The 22,406-nt window shown below is 40.4% G+C and overlaps 1 protein-coding gene across 4 annotated transcripts in view; it reads left to right on the plus strand.

Moving 5' to 3' along the window:
• LOC127571191 (ephrin type-B receptor 3-like) overlaps positions 1-7,805 on the plus strand; it is an 84,891-nt gene extending 77,086 nt beyond the window's left edge. Inside the window, exons 15-16 of one of the 4 annotated variants that reach the window (XM_052017331.1) lie at positions 4,762-4,917; positions 5,648-7,804. In XM_052017331.1, the coding sequence (XP_051873291.1) occupies positions 4,762-4,917; positions 5,648-5,756 (265 nt within the window). In that variant the 3' untranslated portion in view covers positions 5,757-7,804. Of the gene's footprint in view, positions 1-4,761; positions 4,918-5,647 lie in introns of all 4 variants that reach the window. The other 3 variants (XM_052017332.1, XM_052017333.1, XM_052017334.1) reach the window with 3 other exon arrangements.
• Positions 7,806-22,406: the final 14,601 nt, after the last annotated feature.

Below are 22,406 nucleotides of genomic sequence, written 5' to 3' on the forward strand. Positions count from 1 at the left end.
TGTGGGTTGGCTGTAGGGAAGCTGTGGGACAACCATGAGCTCCACATTGAAAGAACTCATTGACAACTCAGACTCTATAAAGTACCATTCCCCTCAAGCCCACTTCATCACTATCACAGCTAAACCAAACTGCCCTGTCCCTGTCACTCCCAATCCTAATGCTGGTCAGATCTCTTTCCAAAGTATGCCTCTCACGCCACCCTCTCTGAACACCAACAAAGGCTGACCACCAGAGAATTTCTTTAGTGCTATTAGGATATGAGGCAGTACAAAATATTTTCACTGTGTATCCAAAACTGAGTGTAGCTCAATTCCAAAGGGTCCTCGTGTCTAACCATGAATCCTCGGTGAGTCGGTTGTTTTTGAAGTACAGAAGTACAAAGAGCAGCTTGTGTTCGTGATGTCTTCACCATGCTGAAAAGTTCATGCGCTTCTGTTCGCAGGTGTGTGGGAATTGTGGATTTGGTGTGATTCTCCATCATTGAATTGCCTGCTGGAACGTATTAGGTTCACACTTGAATACTAGCTACCTCTGCAATGGGCAGGGGTAGGGGAATGGGGTGAAGGGGGGGAGGGGGAGCAGAGTTGGAGAACAGAGCTTGCAAATGCCCATGAAACTACAACATTGTTAGAACGATAGGAAGTACTGGTAGATGGAATGGAAATGATGATTCTTTATTTCTGTTCAGTACTTGTTCACTGAAAGATCAAAGACATCTGCTCTTTTCCCTCTACCCTCATGTGTAAGTAGAAAAGATGTAACGAGTTAAATTCATACAAGCCTAATTTTGATACAAACACTGCTGGAGGTGGAAATAAATGAAACACATGCCCTGAATGACCATGTCAGCTTTAGCATATGCTGTGGACTGATCTGTAAAATGTCAGACAGGCATTACTTCCCTCACTGTAAAAGATTAACGGGGAGAAATGAAATGGCAACTTAAGAGGATTAGTGGTCTGGAAGAGATGGGGCCTTTTTGTTTGTTCCTTTAACCAAGGCAGAAGAGATGTTGCCCATGAGAAAATGTTTCTAGCCCCTGCAAGGATGTGCAGAGAAACAAATCCTCAAGTTTTTTTTTAAGTAACAGTACATCTGCTACAACCTTGATTTGTTCCATATCCTTTTCCTGGCTCTAAGTGTTCAGCTGGTAGTGATATGGCCTGCATTCCCAAATATCCAAAGGGCCTTATTAATTTTTTTGCTTTTTATCACATGTGTATTATGAGTGGCATCATTAATTAACAGACTAATTTCAATCTTGGCCTATGTGGCAGGTTGATTTATGAAGCAAAGATTTCTAATCATGACATGATTTGTTTCCTCAAGAACTCTCATCCTTTTCCTCTGCAGTCTGTTTTACATTATCTTTGATTCTTTCCTATGGACGCCTTGGTTGGAATATTTTGGCAATTTTCACTCATAAAACACTTTGTGTGTCCAAAGCAAACTAACCTTTGTATAATGTTCAATGATACTGTGTATCAAATTCTTTCCTGATGTCCTCATCACCAATTGTTCTCACACAATTCAACTGAAAATCTTTAATTATTTTATCTTCTACATTTTTCAGTGTATGTCATAAATATCAGCAATATAGTCTAGTTTAGTTTCATGCCCATTGGCAAAAATGTTATATCTACGTTTTAATATATTTTCTTTTTAGCTACTGAATTTTATATCCTAGTGTTTTAATACAGTACAGCTGCCCATTATTTTATTGTTTTTCATAAGGTGACTTTGGTCTCTTCTGTAGATAATTAGTCAAAGAGTAAAGAATAAAACTAAATTATCTTGTGGTGAAACTGAACAACCAAAACTATTTTAAAATAGTAATTTTTTAGGGAGTTCAAAATGCTAGTGACCAATATTTATTTAGAATTGAGTAACATTGTCTCTCCAGCCCAGACTCATTTCCAGAATTAACCAAGCCAGACTGCACACACAGTCAGCCAAGACAGAAACTCTACTCCCTGGGTGCAGGTTATAACATAAACATAGAGCTGGAAAATTTCACTTGCCAACTGGTCAGGACTGAAATGCTTTCAGTCTTGAACAAAATAAAATACTAATTTTCTTCCTCCATTGACTTAGTCACAAATATAGTTGGGAAAGTGAGCTGTGAGAAGGATACGAAGAATCCACCAAGGTACATGGAAAGGTTAAGTGGGTGGGTATGACAATGGCAATGTGAAATGTGAGGAGATTTGAGATTATTCACATGGTGAGGAAGAATAAAAAGATACTAGTAGATGTTAGTTCACTGAAAGTTTGGGAGTGCTGGTACATGATTGAACATGTAGGTATGGCAAACACATGAAATCAAATGGGATATTGGCCTTGGTTGCAAGGGAATTGGAGAAAGAAGTCTTGTTGTAGATGTGGAGGCATTGGTGAGACCACACCTGGGGTTCTACATGTTGTCTTGCTCCCTGTTCCTAAGAGAGAAAGTTTTTGCCTTGGAGTTGATGGAAGATTGATTCCTGAGATGGAGAGGCTGTTTTTCCTTCAGGAGAGATTGGATAAAGTGGGACTATATCGCCTATGTTTGGAGAAATGAGGGTTGATCTCATTGAGACACAGAAGATTCTGTGAGGTATTGACATAAAATAGTGGCAGTTTTGTTTTCTAGAGCTGAAGAGTTAAGAACAAAAGTTTCAAGATTAAGGGTTAGGCATTTAAGACTGAGATGAGGAGAGATTTATTTACTCAAAAGGTTATGAATCTTAATCTGCAGCTCAGAGAGTGGTGCATGCTCAATGAGGTCATCATTTTTTTGGAATTGATTAAGGGAATCAGAAGTCAGATGGTAATGTGGATTTAATGTATGGATCAGCCATGATCTTCTTAAATGGTGGAGCCTTATAGCCTATGACTACTTCACGTTTCTTATTGACTTTACATTGGTACTCGAGGATTGTTTTGTTCCTTTTTATTTCACAACAGTGCTGGGAAAGTTATTGGAAGGGATTCTAAGGGACAGGATTTATTTGCATTTCGAAGGGCAAGGACCAATTAAGGATACTCAGCATGGCTTTTTGCATGGGAAATCATGTCTCATGAATTTGATTGAGTTTTCTGAAGAGGTGACCAAGAGAATTGATGAGGGCAATGTAGCATATCTTGTCTACGTGGACTTTAGCAAGGGCTTAGACAAGGTCCCTCATGGTAGATTGGTCTGGAAGGTTAGAACACAGGGTGAGTCAGAAAATTAGATACAAAATTGGCTTGGTGGTAGGAGGCAGAGGGTGGTAGTGGAGGGTTGTTTGTCAGATTGAGGCCTGTGACCAGTGGCGTGCCACAGGTTGGTTGTCGTACTTATTAGTGATTTGGATGAAAATGTAGGTGGCATGATTTGTAAATCTTCAGATGACACTAAACTTGATGATATAGTGGACAGTGAAGAAGGTTGCCTAAGGTTACAACAGGATGTAGATCAATGTGGAAAGTGGGCAAGGGAATGGCTGTTGGAATTTAACTCAGACAAGTGCGATGTGATGCATTTTAGGAAGTTAAACCAGAGCAGGGCATACACAGTGAGTGACAGGCCCTGGGGAGTGCTGATGAACAGAGAAACCTTGGGGTACAAGTACATAATTCCCTGAAAATGCGAATACAGTTTGACAGGGTAGTGTAAGGTGCATGGTATGCCTGCCGTCATTGGCCGAAGCATTGAGTAGAGGAGTTGGGATGTCATGTTATGGTTGTACACAATTCTGGTTAAGCCGGACCTGGAGTATTGTGTGCAGTTCCGGTCACCGCACTATAGGAAGGACATAAGTAAGCTGGAGAGGTGTAGAAAATATTCACAAGGATTGGAGGGCTTGAGTTATCAGGAGAGATAGGATTACAATGTTTAAAAGGCATCTAGACAGGTACATGGATGGGAAAGGTTTAGAGGGCTGTGATCCAAATGCAGGCAAATGGGTGCAGCTCAGGTCGGCAACTTGTTTGGCATGGATGAGATGGGTCAAAGGCCCTGTTTCTGTGCTGTATAACTCTATGGCTCAAGACGAGGTCCGTTTTCCCTCAAGCAAAGGAGGTTTAGGGGTGACATAATAGAGATATATAAAATTATGAGAGGTGTAGATGGGGTAGATACCGATTGTCTATTTCCCATGATAGGAGTGTCTAAAACTAGAGGGCATAAGTTCAAGGTGAGAGGGAGAAGGAGGTTTCAAGGGGATCTGAGGGGTAGATTTTTTCACGCAAAGAGTAGCTGGTATCTGAAATGAGCTGCCAGAGGAGGTGGTGGAGGCAGGAACAGTAACAACATGTAAGAGGAATCCAGTCAGGTACTTGCGTGAACAGGGCTGAAAGGATGTGGAATTAAATCAGGCAAGTGGGAAAAGTATAGATAGGCATGATGGTCGACATAGATGAGCAACATAAATAAAAAAAGCCTCTTTGGTCAAGAAGTGATTAATGTAAATATATTGTGATCACTGATTCAGAGTGAGGACACTGACAACAAAAGCTTTGGCACATTTACTGCATGGTTACATAGCAATGTAGAAGGCACACAGGAAGCATCAGTGGTAGCTGTTGTCACCCTTTCATCAGCATTACATCTTAAAGCAGTACAGATATGCTCAGTCAGCTATCAAGGATCAGACCTGAACTGCTTTAAGTCGTCTAAGTGGGGCTTCTGTGATCCTTATCATCCTCAGTACCTGAAGTGACTTGTTCCAGACTCACTCTGGATACTGATGTAAGCAGGGCTTAAGATGTGGACTGATTTTGTCTTATCTTCTCCACAGCCCTTCCCAGCCTCTTTTGGATCGTACTGTTCCTGACTACACCACATTCACCACAGTGGGAGACTGGCTAGATGCAATTAAAATGGGTCGGTACAAGGAGAATTTTATTAATGCTGGGTTCACCTCTTTCGACTTGGTTGCTCAGATGACAGCAGAGTAAGTATTAACCCTCCTCACTTTCATCAGCCAGTTCATGGAATTCGTTATGAACTTTGGCTGAGGCAAAATCAGTACAACTGGAGAAGCTATTTCAGTCAGGATATGCCTTTATCCCAAAATGTAGACTGTCCCAAGCATACCAGGTGGAAGCCTCTGGCTTCATACTTGAGTTTTAAAGTACTAAATAATGATCAGTATTTTCCAACCCCTGCACCTCAAAATTAACTTGTAGAGCAGGAATTTAACACATAATGTCTATAAATGGGCAATTGGTATTGAGAAATATTGAGAAGATCAGCTAGGTGCCTTTTCCAAACTAAACATAGCTTCCAGTATTCTTTAGACATGTTAAATCAGTTGGATCCAATGTATTTAAAGGCTTCATAGTGCAATCCTGGCCATATTCTTTTCATTAAACAAATAATACAAAAGTCATCCGTTTATGTTCAATGAGAGTAATTTTGGATAATGGAGCTACGTGGCACAAAACAAATATGGTTTAGTAAACCAAAGTCAGCAATTTCATGCATGAAGGACATTTGTGAAATGTTGCTTTTACATTCCTCATAAATTTTGAAAACTGTACTTTACGAATGGCTTTGGAGACAAAAAAGAACATTTTGAGGACATCAGCATTGAATTATTAAACATTCTTTGTTTTCTTTTATTGGATCAGAGCCAAAGTATCTTGCCAAAGAAAATGTAACTAATGTACATTCTGTTGCAGGGACTTGCTGAGGATAGGAGTCACATTGGCCGGGCACCAGAAGAAGATTCTCGGCAGCATTCAGGACATGAGGTTACAGATGAACCAGACACTTCCAGTGCAGGTCTGACAGCAAGGAACTCTGGAACTGATTAAGTTTGAAGTCAAATAGAATAATTGCGTGCAGTGCCTGGTTTCCAGTTTTTCCTGTGTGGAGCACCTAAAACTATTGTTTCAAGTCAACCCTCAGTTCAAGGATAATTGTAGCATGAATTGAAAAATGTCTGAAAGGGCTCCAAAAAGGAATGCAGTCTGAAAATAGTTATGTTTTTTTGGGCAGTTGGTTTGTTTCATGGAATTTTACTCCTATTGCATCAAACCTGTGACATTATCAAAGACTATTGTGCATTGCCAAGGGAGGCAGGTTCTGCCCAGAAGCTAGTACCTATTAAGTCTTCATATTGAAGATGTCTTATTTAAATTGATGTGTAAAGATGCCACATGGAATATTGGATCACAGATTTGATATTCAGCTTGTGCGTTGCTTTCCTTCAAAGTACCACCTGTGAGAAAATAATAAAGAAATTGAACAATGCTGTATATAGCGTGGCAACCTTATAGCTAAATCCTGAGCTAATCCCTAATTCTCAATTTGCAATAAAGCCAGATTGGAATAGCTAACTATGAATGCCTTCAAGGTGTGCTCGCACCTTTTGGTCCAAAATGACCTTCCTTCACAACTTGTGTGGCACTTGAACATTGAATACTGGCATCAAGATAATTATACCTTAAGAGGAAATGAAAGTACACATGCCCAGCTATTATGCATATAAGATTTCACTTGGTTTTCCCAGGTGTTCTTATAATTTATGGTTACTCTAAGTAAACAGATTACTCGATGTATTGGGTCTACCTGTGCAGTGGCAAGTGAAGGATATACTGTGCCAAGAAACAGCTCTGACAAAGATCAGTCAGAAATGTCTGGGCAAAGATGGATAACAAGAACCTCAACAATGAAGCGATCATGATTGATTCAGAACTGCTGTAATGTAGGGCAGAGTCTTTCTTCTGGACTTTATTATTGGGATTTCCTTGACTTCCACCTGAATTTATGAAATCGTCACCTGTGAGAGAAGAATGGAACAGATCTTTTTGAACTGTGCAAGCAGACCCTAAGCCGCCAAAATGATTTAGAACCTTTAACCGTGAGAGCTGTCAAGCAAAGTGAGAGACTGTACATGACTGAAAAACTTCATGGCCATCTGTTTAATCAAGTGCTGTTAAATTTTGTTGTCATTGCCAAAAGACAGGAAACTTTATTTTTTCTAAAGACAGATAAAACCTTTGTAAACGACTGAGTGAAGAGTCTGTAATAGAGAAACAAAAATATGGAAAGGCAATAAGCATTTTTAATTTAGCTAATGTTGCAGTAAATCATCCTTAGTTCATCTGCAAAACTTCTCTTACTTAGAAAATGTGGCAGAGGAGACTGTACATTTGTACATACTATCAGATATTTTCCTTTGTTAATGTGTGGGCTTCAAACAGTAAATACAGACTGTATATTTTGCCACTCTAGATGGGACATGCCTGTATTGTATATAGACAAGGCAAAAATGTGCAGAATGCAACAGTTAAAATTTGAATGTTCTGCGATCCTAAATCACAAAATTTGACCCTTAACCCCAACTTGTACTATAAAATAACACTATGTTGTAAAAAAAATGTTGTGATAGGTTATTCATAGTAGTTCACAGTGTCTGTGGGACATCTGTGATCAAGGTAAAACATTCAGTTATTGTTGCTGTGAATTTGGTTCAAGATTTAATAACCATTGCCCACCATTTCCTCTTGAGTAATCTTTCCCCTTAGTACTTCTGTAATAGCCTTACAGTGGCTAATCTTTTGTAGAAAGATCTAATGGCTGTCTTCCAGTCACTTTGGAAACATACCTGTATAGTATTTTGCAAACTTTTTAAAATATTGAGATGTATTTAATGGTGAAAAATGATGCATTCTTGCATTTGTAGAAATATTTTTAAAAAACACTTTTGCAATTAAATTATTTAAGAAGTTTATGGTATTACTTTGTGCTTGCTTCTTTTGTTTTATGCATCAAATTCAGTGTCATTGCCAGTACTCATAGTTGGCAATCAATAATATAATGTTTTATGATGGTGATTATTTACAGCAATTTGTTGGAAACACCCTCAATTGAGAGTAGTGTTTGTTTTTGAAGAGTGTTTCTTGGCAATGCAGATCATTTTAAATACCTATATTAGAACATACCACGCTGGCCTAGAGCAGTAATGTAATACTGTAAAATGACAAGCAAAGTTCTTTCCTAATGAAAAATAAAGTTTCTTACCAAAATTTAAATTTCATATTCTTCTACTGGTTGCAGGACAACTAGGTACCCACACTTGCTAGTTTAATAGTGACAGCTGATTGACAAATGTGCTGAACTGAGGCTATCTCTGAAAGGCAGACATCTTTCAAAATGTCCTAACCTTATGATAAGAAACAGAATAGCAGTAAATACATATCTAAGACTGAAGACCTGATAACATATCTTCAGTGTGCCTGACTTGTCCTGAAATTGGTAAGCCCTATTTGTAGCATGCCTAAGTCTCCAATTTAATGAGGCATTATCAACCACAGAGTTCTTCTACAACAAAGACAGAATGCTGGATGAAGTCAACAGATCAAGCAGCATCTGTGAAGGCAAAAGATGTAAATCAACTTTTTGGAATAGAGAACCTGCATCAGGACAGAAAGGGAACCAGGAAAGATTATCAGTATATTGGAGTACGTGGTGGTGGTGGGGGGGGGGGGGGGGGGGGTGCGGTGGTGGTGTGTGGGATTGAAACTGATAGGTGATAGGTGGAACTAAATGGGAAGGAATTGATGCACAGATGAAACAAAGTGGGGGAGGAGGTGGGATAGTTGCCATTGGGTATTGGAACCAAATAGGGAGGGGATGATGGGTAGAAGGGACCAAGTGGGGGGAGAGAGGGGGTGGAACAGAGGCTGGTGGGTGATATGGGGAGGGTATGATGAGCAAATAGAATCCAGTGGCAAAGAGGAAATAGCAATGTACAAAGGAAGAAAATAACTAGGTGCACAGATGAGTGTGTGGGGGTTACCCGAAATTGGAAAACCCAACATTCACACCACTGTGTTATAAACTACCCAAGCAGAATATCAGATGTTGTTCTTCCAATTTGCCCTCCCTGCTGAGTTCTTCCAGCATTCTGTTTTTCTTCTAGATTCCAGCATATGCAGTATCCTTTGGCTTCGGAGATCTTATTTTTCTTGGCCTTCCTGTGATTTGTAGAGCAGCTAAGACCATTTTGTAGATTCTCTACTTTTTAAACCATTGCCTGATCAATGACTGGTCAACTAGAGGTGTTACGACAGTGGGTCATTGAACAAAGTACAATCACACCACCTCCCCCCCTCCCCCGGCTGAAGAAATGGAATGCTCCAATTGAACTAGGAGTCCTCATAGCTTAAGACTTTAATTGGCAAAACTAACCTCAAGTGACGTTGATGAATTCAAGCATTCCCAACTCTTGAACTTAAATGTATGACCTCCAAACTGCCTTCCTACTGCTACTTGCAGGGTCCTCTGTTAATTATTTTGTGCAATGGATTCCATGCCATTCTCTATTAATGATTTCCTTTCACTCCGTGAAAACAGTTTGGATTAAGCTTGCATAATTGGAAGCTATTATGCTTATGCCAGGAATTTTGACATTTTGATTTCAATCTGTATTGCTTTAACTTTCTCCTTCCATCAAGAAGTCAGTTACTGTGTTCAGTGTGAAGAGATTTTATTCCTTTGACCTATTTTTTTTTCAATATGAGTGTCTCAGGGCACTAACTTATTACTTCAGTTTTTAAACAACTCAGTGCATTTGACTAATTTTCCAAAAGGTGATTTTTACTGAGAGGTGGCGCAAAGGTCTACTCAGTTCACACATCACCCTCCAATTCAGCTAAAGCATTCAGGCTGCTTTCAATTGGAATAGGTGTTTGCAGTCAAGTTTTGCCTGAAGTTACCCAAAATAGTTAAGTATAAAGGCAAGTTCTGGTCTGTACCTTAATGAGAAAATGCATTTCATTTGTTTCTTTTCATTCTTGCTGACAGGAAACTGAATTTAATACTCTGGAATGTTCGATGTTGAATTTAAAGTTCTGACCCTGTAAACATATTGAGTGAGGTGAAGACAGTTAATATTCTTATGCTCATGGAAATTTAGAGGCAGCTGTAGTCCATAAATTTTTATGGTTTAATACCATGGTACATATTTCAGCTTCATTGCTCAGGGCACTTTTATAGAAACTGGTTTCTTTTTCACTTTGGTATTGATCTTTATTAAATCCTTTATACAGAGTTGAATTTTAAATGGCTCATTAAATGGTTAGTTAACATTCAGCATTTCCACTGACAAGGAGGTATAGGACATAGAAGCCTTGGTGTTACATGATATGGTAGAACACTATTGAGGGCTGGACATAAGAGTTTTGGTCCAACATCATATCTAAAGGAGAACACCTCCAACCTAATCTCTAGATTATGTACATCATATCCTATAGTTCCTTTGATTCAGAGGCATTGTCATTGTAGCTGGACAACCATTGCATTCTGCTCATGTGTCTGCATCTTTCTGGATACCCACGTAGGATGCTGGGTAACAACTGGTTTACTGTCAGACTTTGCATTAGGAAGGTTGCAGGTGCTCTCTTTGAAACTTCTTTCACCCAAATACAGTATTCATGTTCATGGTTTTGGTGACATCTGCAATGTAGGCAGCACAGTGGTGCAACTAGTAGAGCTGCTGCCTCCCAGCTCCAGTAACTTGTGTTCGATTCCTGACCTCCAGTGCTGTCTGTGTAGAGTTTGCAAGCTCTCCCTGTGACCAGGTTAGTTTCCTCCAGGTGCTCTGATTTTCTCCCATATCCTCAAAACTTGTAGGTTGGTAGGTTATTTGGCCACTGTAAATTTCCCCTAGTGTGTAGATGATTGGTAGAATGTGAGGAGAATTAATGGGAATATGGAGAAAATAAAATCGGTTAGGGTAGGATTAGTGTCAAAATGGGTGCTTGACGGTCAATGCAGACTTGCTGGGCCGAAGGGCCTGTTTCTGTTCTGCTCCTCTTTATGACTCAGTTCAAGTTGCAATGAACTGTGCATGAATTGTTATTTGAACATTAACACAAAGAAAGATCATCCAATTTATAACTGCGTGTATGCTGTGGGAAAACACTGCAAAATCAAGCTGATGCTTTCCTGGCAATCTTTGAAAAGATATTTATGCCTCAACTTTCTCAAGGAGAGAATTGATTGGAAACTAGCCTCAGAAACTGGTAACTTTGTGTCCTTCAAACAAAGACATATATGACTATTAAGGGTCTTAGTAGATTTTTATGGTCTTGAAACAATGTCTCAATCGCCTAATTTGCTTTAGGGTTGCAGGAGAGCCCGAGCAAAATATTTCCAGAAAGGATTTTAAGGCCAGTGAAGGTGCTTTGCATGTTTCACAATGATAATATTGGTGGAACCTGCTAGAAAAAAGCAAATAAAACCACATTGAGAGGAGGAAGAGAGAAACATAGAAGCTATGGCCAATAGAGAGACTGTAGAATGGAACCATATTTGATAGTCATGCTTTTATTGAAGGTCTATTAATGTGAGTGTGCTGTTTGTCAATAGGTGGGGTAAAAAAATAACCTTTCATCATTAGGCATGTGGTATATCATTTGCATGCAGCACTTATTTTGTGAGGAATGTTAAGCTGAATATCAATTCAAACAAAAGATTTGCTCTCCAAAACACTTCATCATCCTTCTTTTGACTTGCATTGCAGATGGAACTAAGATAAGATATTTATTTATTAGTCACATGTACATTGAAACACCCACATCTTTGGAATGTGGGAGGAAACCGGAGCACCCGGAGGATACCCACGCAGACATGGGAGAACGTACAAACTTCTTACAGGCAGCGGTCGGAATTGAACCCAGGTCGCTGGCACCATAATAGCATTACGCTAACTGCTATGCTACCGTGCCATCCTAAAGTAAGTCCTGTGCAACCCCTTGAGCCTGGTTTCTTTGCTAAGTTAGCTCTCCTAATGGTTTTGTAAGGTGGTTCCCCAGTGATTCCTGCAGGGAAGCTGATCATTCACAGTGGGCAGTTGAGACAACCTGCAGCAGGACTACAAGCAATGAAGGGTTATGCACAGAATAATAAGAGATACACATTTGGAATTTTAGGATTCCAACCTTAGGAGTCCTTGTGAGATCATTGAACTACACTCTGTTTTGCAGCCAGCCAGCAACAAATCTTCCATTGACCTTAGAACATACAGCACAGGAACAGGCTCTTCAGCCCACATTGTCTGTGCTGACTATGATGCCAATTTAAACTGTACATCTGCCTGCACATGGTCTATGTCCCTCAGACCTCTGCCTGTTCATGTCCCTGTCTAAATGCCTCTTAAACATTGCTATCATATTTGTTTCCTCCACCTTCTCTTATGGTGCTGGTGCCTGGAAGTTTGACTGGAAAGGTTTTTGCCTCTTCTTGAAAAAAGGATCTCCATGCCCTATCAGCACCTTCAGAGCAATGCACTAAAGCTAACCTGTACCATTCCTTCGTGTGGCGCAGTGACTTTAAATTATATCTATGACATCTGATTTCCTGCTTCCCTGCTTCCCTACTCAAAAAGCTGCCATGAACTGTGTTGGTATCACTGGCTGCTCCCCAGTGTTAATTGGATTGGACATGAGCACTAAAATGGCCATTGCACAATGCATTGGGGTGGTATAGTGGCTATGTTGGTGGATTAGCAGCTAGAGTTTTGCCACATAGATCCAGAAACCTGAATCCTACCATGGCAACTGGAGATTTTACATTAAAGGAATTAAATCAATCTGGACCTTTAAGATAAATTTCTTTGAGGAACAGTAATTATGAAACCATTTGATTGCCATGAGAATCCATCTAGTTCACTCATGCCCTTCAGGGAAGGAAATCCGTCATACTTACCCAGACCTACTGAAGTGGTTTACTCATAACTGCCTTCTTAGTCAGGGGAAATTACAGATGTACCATAAATGCTGGCATTCCATATTCTGTCAATTAATTAAAAAAAAGTTTGCTAAGTTCTCAATCAACAGCTGTCATTAACTGATTCCCCTCTCCCTTTACCCCCATAAGAGATTGCACAGTAGTGTTGACTTTTGGACCTAATAAACTAGGTGCATATTTCATGTGAAGCAATATCCACCACGTCCCAGTCCACTCGACACAGTTTAGGAGCCACTTGTTTTACATTTTTGTTGCTTCCTCTGCCTGGTATTTTATAACGTACCCCTTTCAGATTTGCAGCTTTTCAAAACCATAGGTAAAGTGAAATAAAGTTGGAATCTTATTTTTACTGCAGCCGCAGTAACAAAATCACAGTTAAAATATTCCAATGCTTTACTCCCTTATAATTGCCACCAACTGAAAGTCGCGAATCATCAGTGGCATTGCATGAGGTGTATAAAAAAGTTTCAAGAGAAAGTTGAGCAACCACTGTCTTCAGTCCATGTAGATCACAAAGAGATAATGTAACTTCTGGTTTCTCTGTTGCTATATTTACAGTAGCTTCCCTCTGCTCAGTTCCTTCTTGATGGCTTGCATGGCAGGGTAAAGAAATTCTTACATCAGATGAACAGCAAGTCTTGACAGAAGTATCAGCATCCATATGAGCGAGAAGATAAAATACTGACAGCTGGATGGTTATTTATTGTAAAGGTGTCACAAATTGTGAAGTATGTATTGGATGTTGCCGGTTTCAATAGTAGGCTTTAATACTATTTTGTTAATATCATCCCTTGATGAATTATAGTAATGTCCACTGAATGCTTGTGTGCGCCTTCGGTTCTCTATAAATGGTTAGTTTTACCATGTCACAGTCATAGAAGGAAATTTCCTTTGCAGACTTAAAAGCTGTGTCTAGTTTCTGCTCATAAATCTTGGGCAGGTTATTCAAAGTATTCCGCAAACTTAATTACTCAGAGCTATTGTTGGTGCACTGCACCCACTTAACATGCTTTCAGCCTTGTATTTATTCATCTTTTATTACCTCTATGGAAAACTGCTTGAATTTTGAAAGACAAATTCTTGTTTTCATTTCAAAGTGGGTTTTTTTGTTAACCAATTGCATGCTGTTTATACAGCGTTTTGTTACTAAATTTGGCTGCTTAATTCTCCATAATGAACAAATTCAATGCAACAAGAATGGAGCCAATCCAATGTGTGAGCTTTACGTGGAGTCCAACCAACTTCTATCTGAGCTGCTTCTCTGGGATGGTGCTGTAGCACATCGTTATCTCACCAACATCTGGAGTTGTTCTATGCAACATCGACGGGCTCTTTGGTGGATTGCACAGAGTCTGAGCAAAATGTGTTTGGGCATTCCAAAGTAGATGTTTTGACCAGCTTTATTTTTACACTTGGCAGAAAGCCATCAATGGGTTATCTTTGTTAATAAAATATCAGAAAACATAAACCATCAGATCCAGGTCACTGACAAGAAAAGAATATCATATTATCACAACATCACTGCAATTAGGAAGTCTAGCTTCTAAGAATAAATTACCTAAGAACAGTTTGTGATAGTCTTAAATGGAAGCGCTTATATTCAGTTTTCAGAGGTTACTCATTATTATTGCTTCGAGTACAAATTTGGACGTATGAATAGAGAACAAGAGTTGGCACATTGTGTACAATTGTGGCTGAAGGAAATGGGAAAAGTTAAAGCAAAGTGGCAGAATGATAGAAAAATAAAAGCCTTTAGAAAGGCTCACTGACTAAGCAACCTTTCAGAAACTCATGACACAAGAAATTCTGCAGATGCTGGAATCTGGAGCAATACACAAAAAGTGCTGGAGGAACTCAGCAAGTCAGGCAGCATCTCTGGAGGGAAATAAACAGATGACGTTTCAGAAACCCATATTAAGAGCAGTAAGAAGTAAATGTACCAAATGGAATTGAAATTCAGTACATAATCATGATTCCTCAGCAAAGTGGAGTTGCATCTCAACACCTTAGTCTTTGCATAATATTTGTTGAAATGGGGATAGCGTTCCATCAGATGATTACAAGAAGAGTTGCCCTCAATGAATGATTTCTATCGGTTAACATTACAACATAACTGCAAAGAGATGGAGGCTGATAAAAACTCATAGAGTTGTCAATCCTGTTTATGAGGTAGGACCAGATGTCCAGCAGCAGATGGCAGATCTTTCTCCTGACCCAGATCCAAAGTTAGCTTCCCACTATCATCACTAGTTGTGTGCAAAAGTTGTACCTTAGTGAGCAGTTTTACCAGCGGTTGATTTATCTGGCAGATCGTTCTTTACAGAAAGTTGGGCAGACTCCAGTCTGCGTGTCCCAAGGAAGTATTCAACTCACTATTGGTGAAGTGGTCACATATCGATGCCATCAGTTTCCTTTAAGAAGAAGAGTGTTCAGATGCATGGTGGGCTACCAAAGTGAGAAATATTTATCTTTTGGCATAAATCCATTGGGCCAGATCTCCCAACTCTTCACCTGCTGGCTTTTTTTCCTGCAGTTATGTCTGCTTCATACACCATTGGAAGAACCCTCACAGACCTTGCTTAACCTCCGATGGAGTTCAGCAGTCCATTGCTTTGGTGAATCCTGCGATACACTGGTTTCACTGGCACACTGATAACATCAGCCTTAAAGGCACAGCATCCAAAACTTGATGTTGAAATTCATTACTATGTGAATTATTTCCACTTGCTTGCTCTTCTTCTGCTTGCTCATGTTGCAACTCAGGAAAGTGTTATCAGTTTTGTGACTACTATTTTTCATTTGTATTCCTGTATTTGTATGCTATTATGTCTTTAATCGGAGTTTCAGCAGGGAATTTATAAAAATAATTCCTTGCAACAGAAGCTGCAAAGTCTGGAAGAAAATGGTCACAGTGATCACTGGGAATTTGACCACCCCAAGCGCCACTTAAACAAGAAGTTCAGTGAGATGATGTGGGCAGAGTTTGTACATACTCGTGCAAATAATGCAGCTCAGTACTCATATGCAACAAATGCACGTCCTGCTCTTTGTGCAACTTTCAGATGAAGCTGGTGAACAATGTCCAAGAGAGGTCACAGAGCAGCAGTGGAATGGCTGTAACTAAGTGTTTGACCGAGTTTGAACAAAGGAGCACAGAGTGATAGACATGCTTCGACCATTGTGTCAGCCTCCAGCTCTGAAATCAGACTGATGAGTGGTGAGCACAAGACTCAGTCTGGTACTCTTCCAGTAAATCTCCTCAGCACTGAAAGCAGTAAAAGGTAGAAATTCCCAGTGGTAGCATTGGGAGAGAAAAACAAAGTTAATGTTTCAGGTTGATGAAAGTTGGTTCAAGCATTTTCTGTTTTATTTCTGATTTCCTTTTTTTTTGCTTTTCAGTCTTCTCTGCACCTCCTCAAAGGCCTTTGCAATAGTCAGCCTGGAAACCTGGAGAGGTGGAAGTTCAGGGAAAATGCCTCTATTTCTAAAGCTTCCTCAACCTGTTTCACAGCCTGTCTCTCTAATCAGGGTTACAATGAATTACCTATATGATCTCCGTTCCCATGACAGTTGTAAGAATTGTGTCCTTCTATTTATATTGCCTTTGCTCTTCCCTCTACCAAAATATATGACTCTGTACTTTCTGCGTTAAATATCATCTGCCACAAGTCCACTCAAACCACTAGTTTGACTTTTCCCTTCTGAAGTCCATCATTGTCCTCTTCACAACCCACTATCCTTCCAAGCTTTGTGTAAATGACAAATTCAGAAATTGTGCCCTGTACACCAAAGTGTAATTAAGACAAGCTGTGGAACCAGTACTGGCACTTAGAGCACATCAAGATGCATTTCCCTATGTTGTGAAACAGCGGAAGGCACACCCTTCTTATGAGACTGTCAGCAGATCAATGAATTTGCCATTGACTGGTAAGCCAGAGAAAGTAAGAGACTGCACTGCTAACAGAAAGGTCACTTTTAAACTTGAAGAGGTTGTGGGATAGCTAAATATACTTACATACTGCAGTAATTCACAGTCTGACTCTTCAAAAATCCCATTAGTTCATCATCTGGCTTGCTAGTTTCTGATTCCCCTGGTCCCTTTAACACACCAGGTTAGGGTTCTGGCGCACACTTTGCACACTGGGACCCCTGTTCCTGCACTCCCTTTAAACTAACTGGGGCTCTGCTTCACGCACTCCCTTAGAAACTCACCTTGATATAATCATGGCACTTAAGAGGTTGTTAGACACATGACTATGCAGGAAATGGAGGGATATGGATCATGTACAGACAGAAGAGAATTAGTTTAATTCAGCATGATGCTCAGTGCAGACATTGTGGACCAAAGGGCCTGTTCCTGTGCTCTGCTGTTCTCGTCCTGTTTCTCACACTCCTTTGTTTCTCCTCGTTGCTTTCACACTTTCTGCTTTTACTGAACAATTGATTATTCCACCGTGTAATATCAAAAAAAATTCCATTGCTCCTGTGCTTTGAGGAGAATAACAACTTGGAAGAAAAATGGAAGTAACACACAAAGCTCCGGAGGATCTCGGTGGATCAGGCAGCATCCATGGAGGAAAATGGACAGTCGACGTTTCAGGTCGAGACCCTTCATCTGGTCCATTTCCCTCCACAGATGCTGTCTGACCCTTTGAGTTCCTCTGGGGGTCTGTGTGTTGTTCCATATTCCAGCATCTGCATTCCCTTGTCTCTCCAGTGAGCATAATATTTGGGAGCACATCCTCACAGACTAAAGTTTTATTTGTATTTTGTTCTGATACATCTCTGAGAAGGCTACACTTATGAAGTAAAATGTGCAAATTGGAACTTCACCTGCAGCCCCTTTTTGCCAGGGAACATCTTGGTCAGGGTGTCTAAAGGTGAAAACAGAACTAACTGTTTCCACATCTTGAGATTTCTTAGTGAATTCCAGTGAACTTCAGCATATTAGTCAATCAGCGTGCCTGCAAATGCCATGGGAGAGAAAGGGTTGGGAGGAACATAGGGAGAAAGAGACCGAGATCAATGACAAACAAGTTTTTTCAATTAGCTAAATTCCTCCCAAAGCAAACTATTGTTGATGCCATGAATGGGGTTACATCAGTGCTCTTTGATTGTGTTATGAGTTTCATCAACTGAATATGGTTTAATTTACTGAATCTGTGAATGAAACCAACCTCCTTGCTTTGTATCTCAAGACAAAGTACACACAAAGCTCCTAAGATTTAATTATTCTTAGGTAATCCACAATTTCTTCACTGCATAGTCAGAATAACATGCAATATGGCTGATTGGAGACCAGAGGTAACTGTCCAGTCACTGGTGATGACACCATTCCTCCATCCCAGGACAGAGACTGAAGCAAAGCATGAGTGCTGTGTACATAAGAGGTGACCTCTGGTTTTCACGTTGATGTGAGGAGCCAGGGAAGTTAATGGTAACCTTTTTCCCCAGGAGATAAGGCATCATTAGTGGTGCTGTCTGGAAACACAGCATTGACGATCAGGATGTTCTTCTGAAGACCCAGAACAATTTGAATATTGAAACTTGCTGTTGAGGAAAAGTCCAGAGCCCCTGCTGGGAGATGAGTGCAATCAGGGGCTGTCTGTGCTCATAGAAAGGCAACAAAGTTGGCAACTGCTAGTGCTTGAGATGTCACCTGGTGGTCACTGAAAATATACAAAATAATTTATTTTTACATACAATGCCTGGGAACAGTACATTGGGAGATGTGGCACTTGGAAAGATCCTTTGGTAGGAAGTAGAGAGTCAACCTGGATTTCCACAGAGAGAGTAGTCCAGGAATGAAAGCTTAGCTGGTGAACTTCCAAGAGCACTTCACATATCTCAACCCCAGAAAACCAAGGCTTACAAAACCATTTTTCATTAGAAGTCCAAGTGGGATGTGATATCTCTGAAGACTTCGTCAGAGAAGCTTCTTTGCACATAAGTGTGTCAGTACTTCCTAGCCTGAGGTTACTCACCTTTTCTGCATGGTCGGCCCCAGCCATAATGAAGCCTTCAGCAGCGGATGGCTGCCAGTTGTGTCACTGAGGTGCCCATTGAATGAAAATTATAGGGGATAAATGCTGTAAGAACACACCCTGGTAGTTGTAGCATATCTGTATACTTCAGCGGGTACCTGAGTAGTGTCCTGCTCAGGCACCTGCTGAACAGGACACTACTCAGGTACATGCTGAAGTATACAGATACTTCTGTTGCTGCCCACACGTCTGCCACTGTCAGCAGAGTGTCCCTGTAAGTTATGAGAAGAGCAACAAGTTAGAGCAATGCACTGACAATTCAGTGAAAGCTGCAGGTTGCACCAAACACAAATCTATCCAGTAAAAGTGGAAATGAGGTTTGTGTGAATGGTGATGTGATTAGAACACAGATAAGATAAGATAAGATAAAGTATCTTTATTAGTCACATGTACATCAAAACACACAGTGAAATGTATCTTTTGCGTAGAGTGTTCTGGGGGCAGCCCACAAGTGCCGCCACACTTCCAGTGCCAATATAGCATGCCCACAACTTCTTAACCCATATGTCTTTGGAATGTGGGAGGAAACCGGAGAACCCGGAGGAAACCCACGCAGACACGGGGAGAATGTACAAACTCCTTACAGACAGAAGCGGGAATTCAACCCAGGTCACTGGCGCTGTAAAGCGTTACGCTAACCGCTACACTACCATGCCTAGCACAGGTTCAAAGAAACAGGAGCAAGAGTAGTAATTCAATTCTTCCTGTGCTGTGCCAATCAATAAGATTATAGCTGATCTTTTACACGTTGCTATGAGGAGCCAGGGAAGTGAATGGTAACCTTTTAGTTTATTCATTTTTTGGTTTATGGGCATTACCAGGAAGGCCAGAATTTATTGCCATTGCCTAAATGCACTTGTAAAGGCAATGATGAACCACCATCTTGAACTGCTGCAGTCTTTCTCATAAAGGTGCTCTCACAATGCTGTTGGGGAGGGAGTTCCAGGATTTGGACCCCGCAGTGATGAATGAACAGCAATATGTTTCCAAGTCAGGATGATGTCTGACTTGGAGGGCAACCTGCAGGTGGTGCTGTTCCAATGTACCCACTTTCATTGTCTGTCTTGGTGGTAGAGGTCATTGTTTAGGAGGTGCTGTCAAAGTAGCCAAAGGGAGTAACTGCAGTGCAATATTTAGATGGTCACTCTCCAGCCACCATGCACCAGCCATGGAGTAAATTAATGTTTAAGATGATAGACTGGGCACCAATGAAATGGGGTAGTTGTTCCTGGATGGCACCAAGATTCCTGAGAATTGTTGGGGCTCATCTAGGCAAGTGAAAAGTATTTCTTACTTGTGTCTTGTAGATGGTGAAAAGGCTCTGGATGTGAGGTGTTATTTGGTCCAGGATATCCAGCCTCTGATCTGCTCTAACAGCCACAGTACTTTTCTGGCTGGTTCAACTGAGTTTCTGGTCAAGGTGACCACCTGCCATTGAATATCATGGGCAGGTGGTTAGACTATCACTTGTTGATATGCACATTACCTGGAACTTTTGTTACATGCTGCTTGTCACCTACCATCCTATGTGTGAATGTTGTCTGTGTATCAATGAATAGATGTGTGGTCTGGTTCACTTATGTGAATAGATTTGAATATTTCACAATCACCAGTGAACATCTCCACTTCTGACTTTACGATGGGAGGAAGGTCATTGATGAAGCAGCTGAAGATGACAGGACTCTGCCCTGAGAAATTCCTGCAGTGACGTCTTGTGTTGGCGTGACAGACTCCAACAACCACAACCCTTTACCTTTGCGTGGGGTATGATTCCAACCATTATCTTGATACCCATTGACTTCAATTTTACCAGGGTTCCTTGGTGCCACGCTTGGTCTTATGATGCTTTGATATCAAGATCAAATGCAGTCATTCTCTCCTCACCTCAATGCCACCTTCCTGCTCTAACCCCATGTCCCTTGATTCCTTTAATATCTAAAAATCTACTGATCCCTGCCTTGAACAGACTTCGTAACAGCCCCCAACTCCTTTGAGTGGAGAATTCGAAAGACTCACCACCCTCTGCGTGAAATTTCTTGTCTCATTTCCGTCTTGAATGGCTGACCCTTTATTTTGAGTCTGTTTTGCCTTGATTCTAAACACCCCAGCCAGACAAAACATTATGCTTGCACCTACACTGTCAAGCCTTGTAAGAATTTCATATGTGTCTATGAGATTACCTCTCATCTTTCTAAACTCCAGAGACTACAGGTGCAGTCTGCTTAATCTCTACTCTTACAACAAACACACTATCCCAGGAATCAATCTGGCGTACTTTCTTTATTAGGTGTGTATGGGTCAACTTCATGATCACTAATAGATTGTAATCCACATTTTATTGTATTTTGGTTAGATTTGGGCATTCAAATAGGGTGCTAATTGATCAAAATTTGGCTAAAGTGCTTTCCTTTATTTGAAAATTTGCAAGTTTAGTGCCTGATACATTATCAGTGGAACCCTCAAGGATTCTAATTGTCCCGTGGAGCTTGCTAATGGTGTAATAACACTTGTTAGACTTAATTCCTTTTTACACTGTGATTGAGGTGGATGCATGGTCACTGATGGGAGAAATGGCGATTACCTGTTGCAAGGCACGAGAAGACCTCAGCTGAATGATGTTAATTATCTATGTTACAGCTGGTCAAAGAACCCTGCAATGCCTGAGTCAAGGAAGGATACTCTGTGAATGAGTGGTCATACCTGCCATGGTAGAAGAATCAAATGCTCTGTCGGCCTCCCCGACACTGAGGGTGTAGAACTCTCCACTTGCCAAAACCACCATTCATGTTTTATTATACCTCCTCTTTCAGAGGGGTACAGCAGGTCCCCTTATTGGCTTGGATTTTAATAAAGGATTTGATTAAACTCACCATTTTTTGTGCATAGCAGCAGTGTATTTTCTCATAAGAGGATAGAGAAAATAAAAACAGAACTCAAATGAAACAAAAAATGCCTTTAAGGAGACTATCCTTAATTTTTAAACATTGCAAAATTAATAAAAATAATTCAGAAGAAAATAAACCAAATGAAAAATGATCAAAATATAAAATTAGGAAGGATTTAACATGCTTACTAAAACTATTGTAATGCTGGTGACTTCACTTTGTCTGGAGTACCTCAACAATAATCAATTCTTGCACTTTAATTAAATGTCTTTGCCTATGTTCTCAGTACTCAGTCAATTCAGAGATTGGTGTACAACTGACAACTGAATGTATCATTGAAATTACATTTTGGGCAATAAAGTGAGAGAAATAAAATACTAACAGTCACCAGGTGCTTTCCTCTTTGATCCCTGCAGGATGCTTATAAGAGACAAATACTTGCTATGGTTAGCTGTGATTCATCCAGGCGTCCCACCTTCAGTGACCTACTCCATTCGATCACAGATTTAAATACGCTGTTGTTCAAATTTAATCACGAATTACATTGCCAGCTTATTCACAATTTACTGTGCTTTCCCCTGGGCTTTTCTCCAAGGGAGCACTGGGATGTAGTCCAGTGCAGACATTTACAGGTAAACCCATAGGAAATGGTTTATTAATACCATCTGTGTGGGGTTTTAGTGCGTGAAAACAAGGCTGTTCATTAAGATTTACTAAGTCTGCTTTTCCTTTACAAAGAGCAACATTAAAAA

The sequence above is a fragment of the Pristis pectinata genome, chromosome 6 (assembly GCF_009764475.1).
Source record: "Pristis pectinata isolate sPriPec2 chromosome 6, sPriPec2.1.pri, whole genome shotgun sequence".
Lineage (NCBI taxonomy): Eukaryota > Metazoa > Chordata > Chondrichthyes > Rhinopristiformes > Pristidae > Pristis > Pristis pectinata.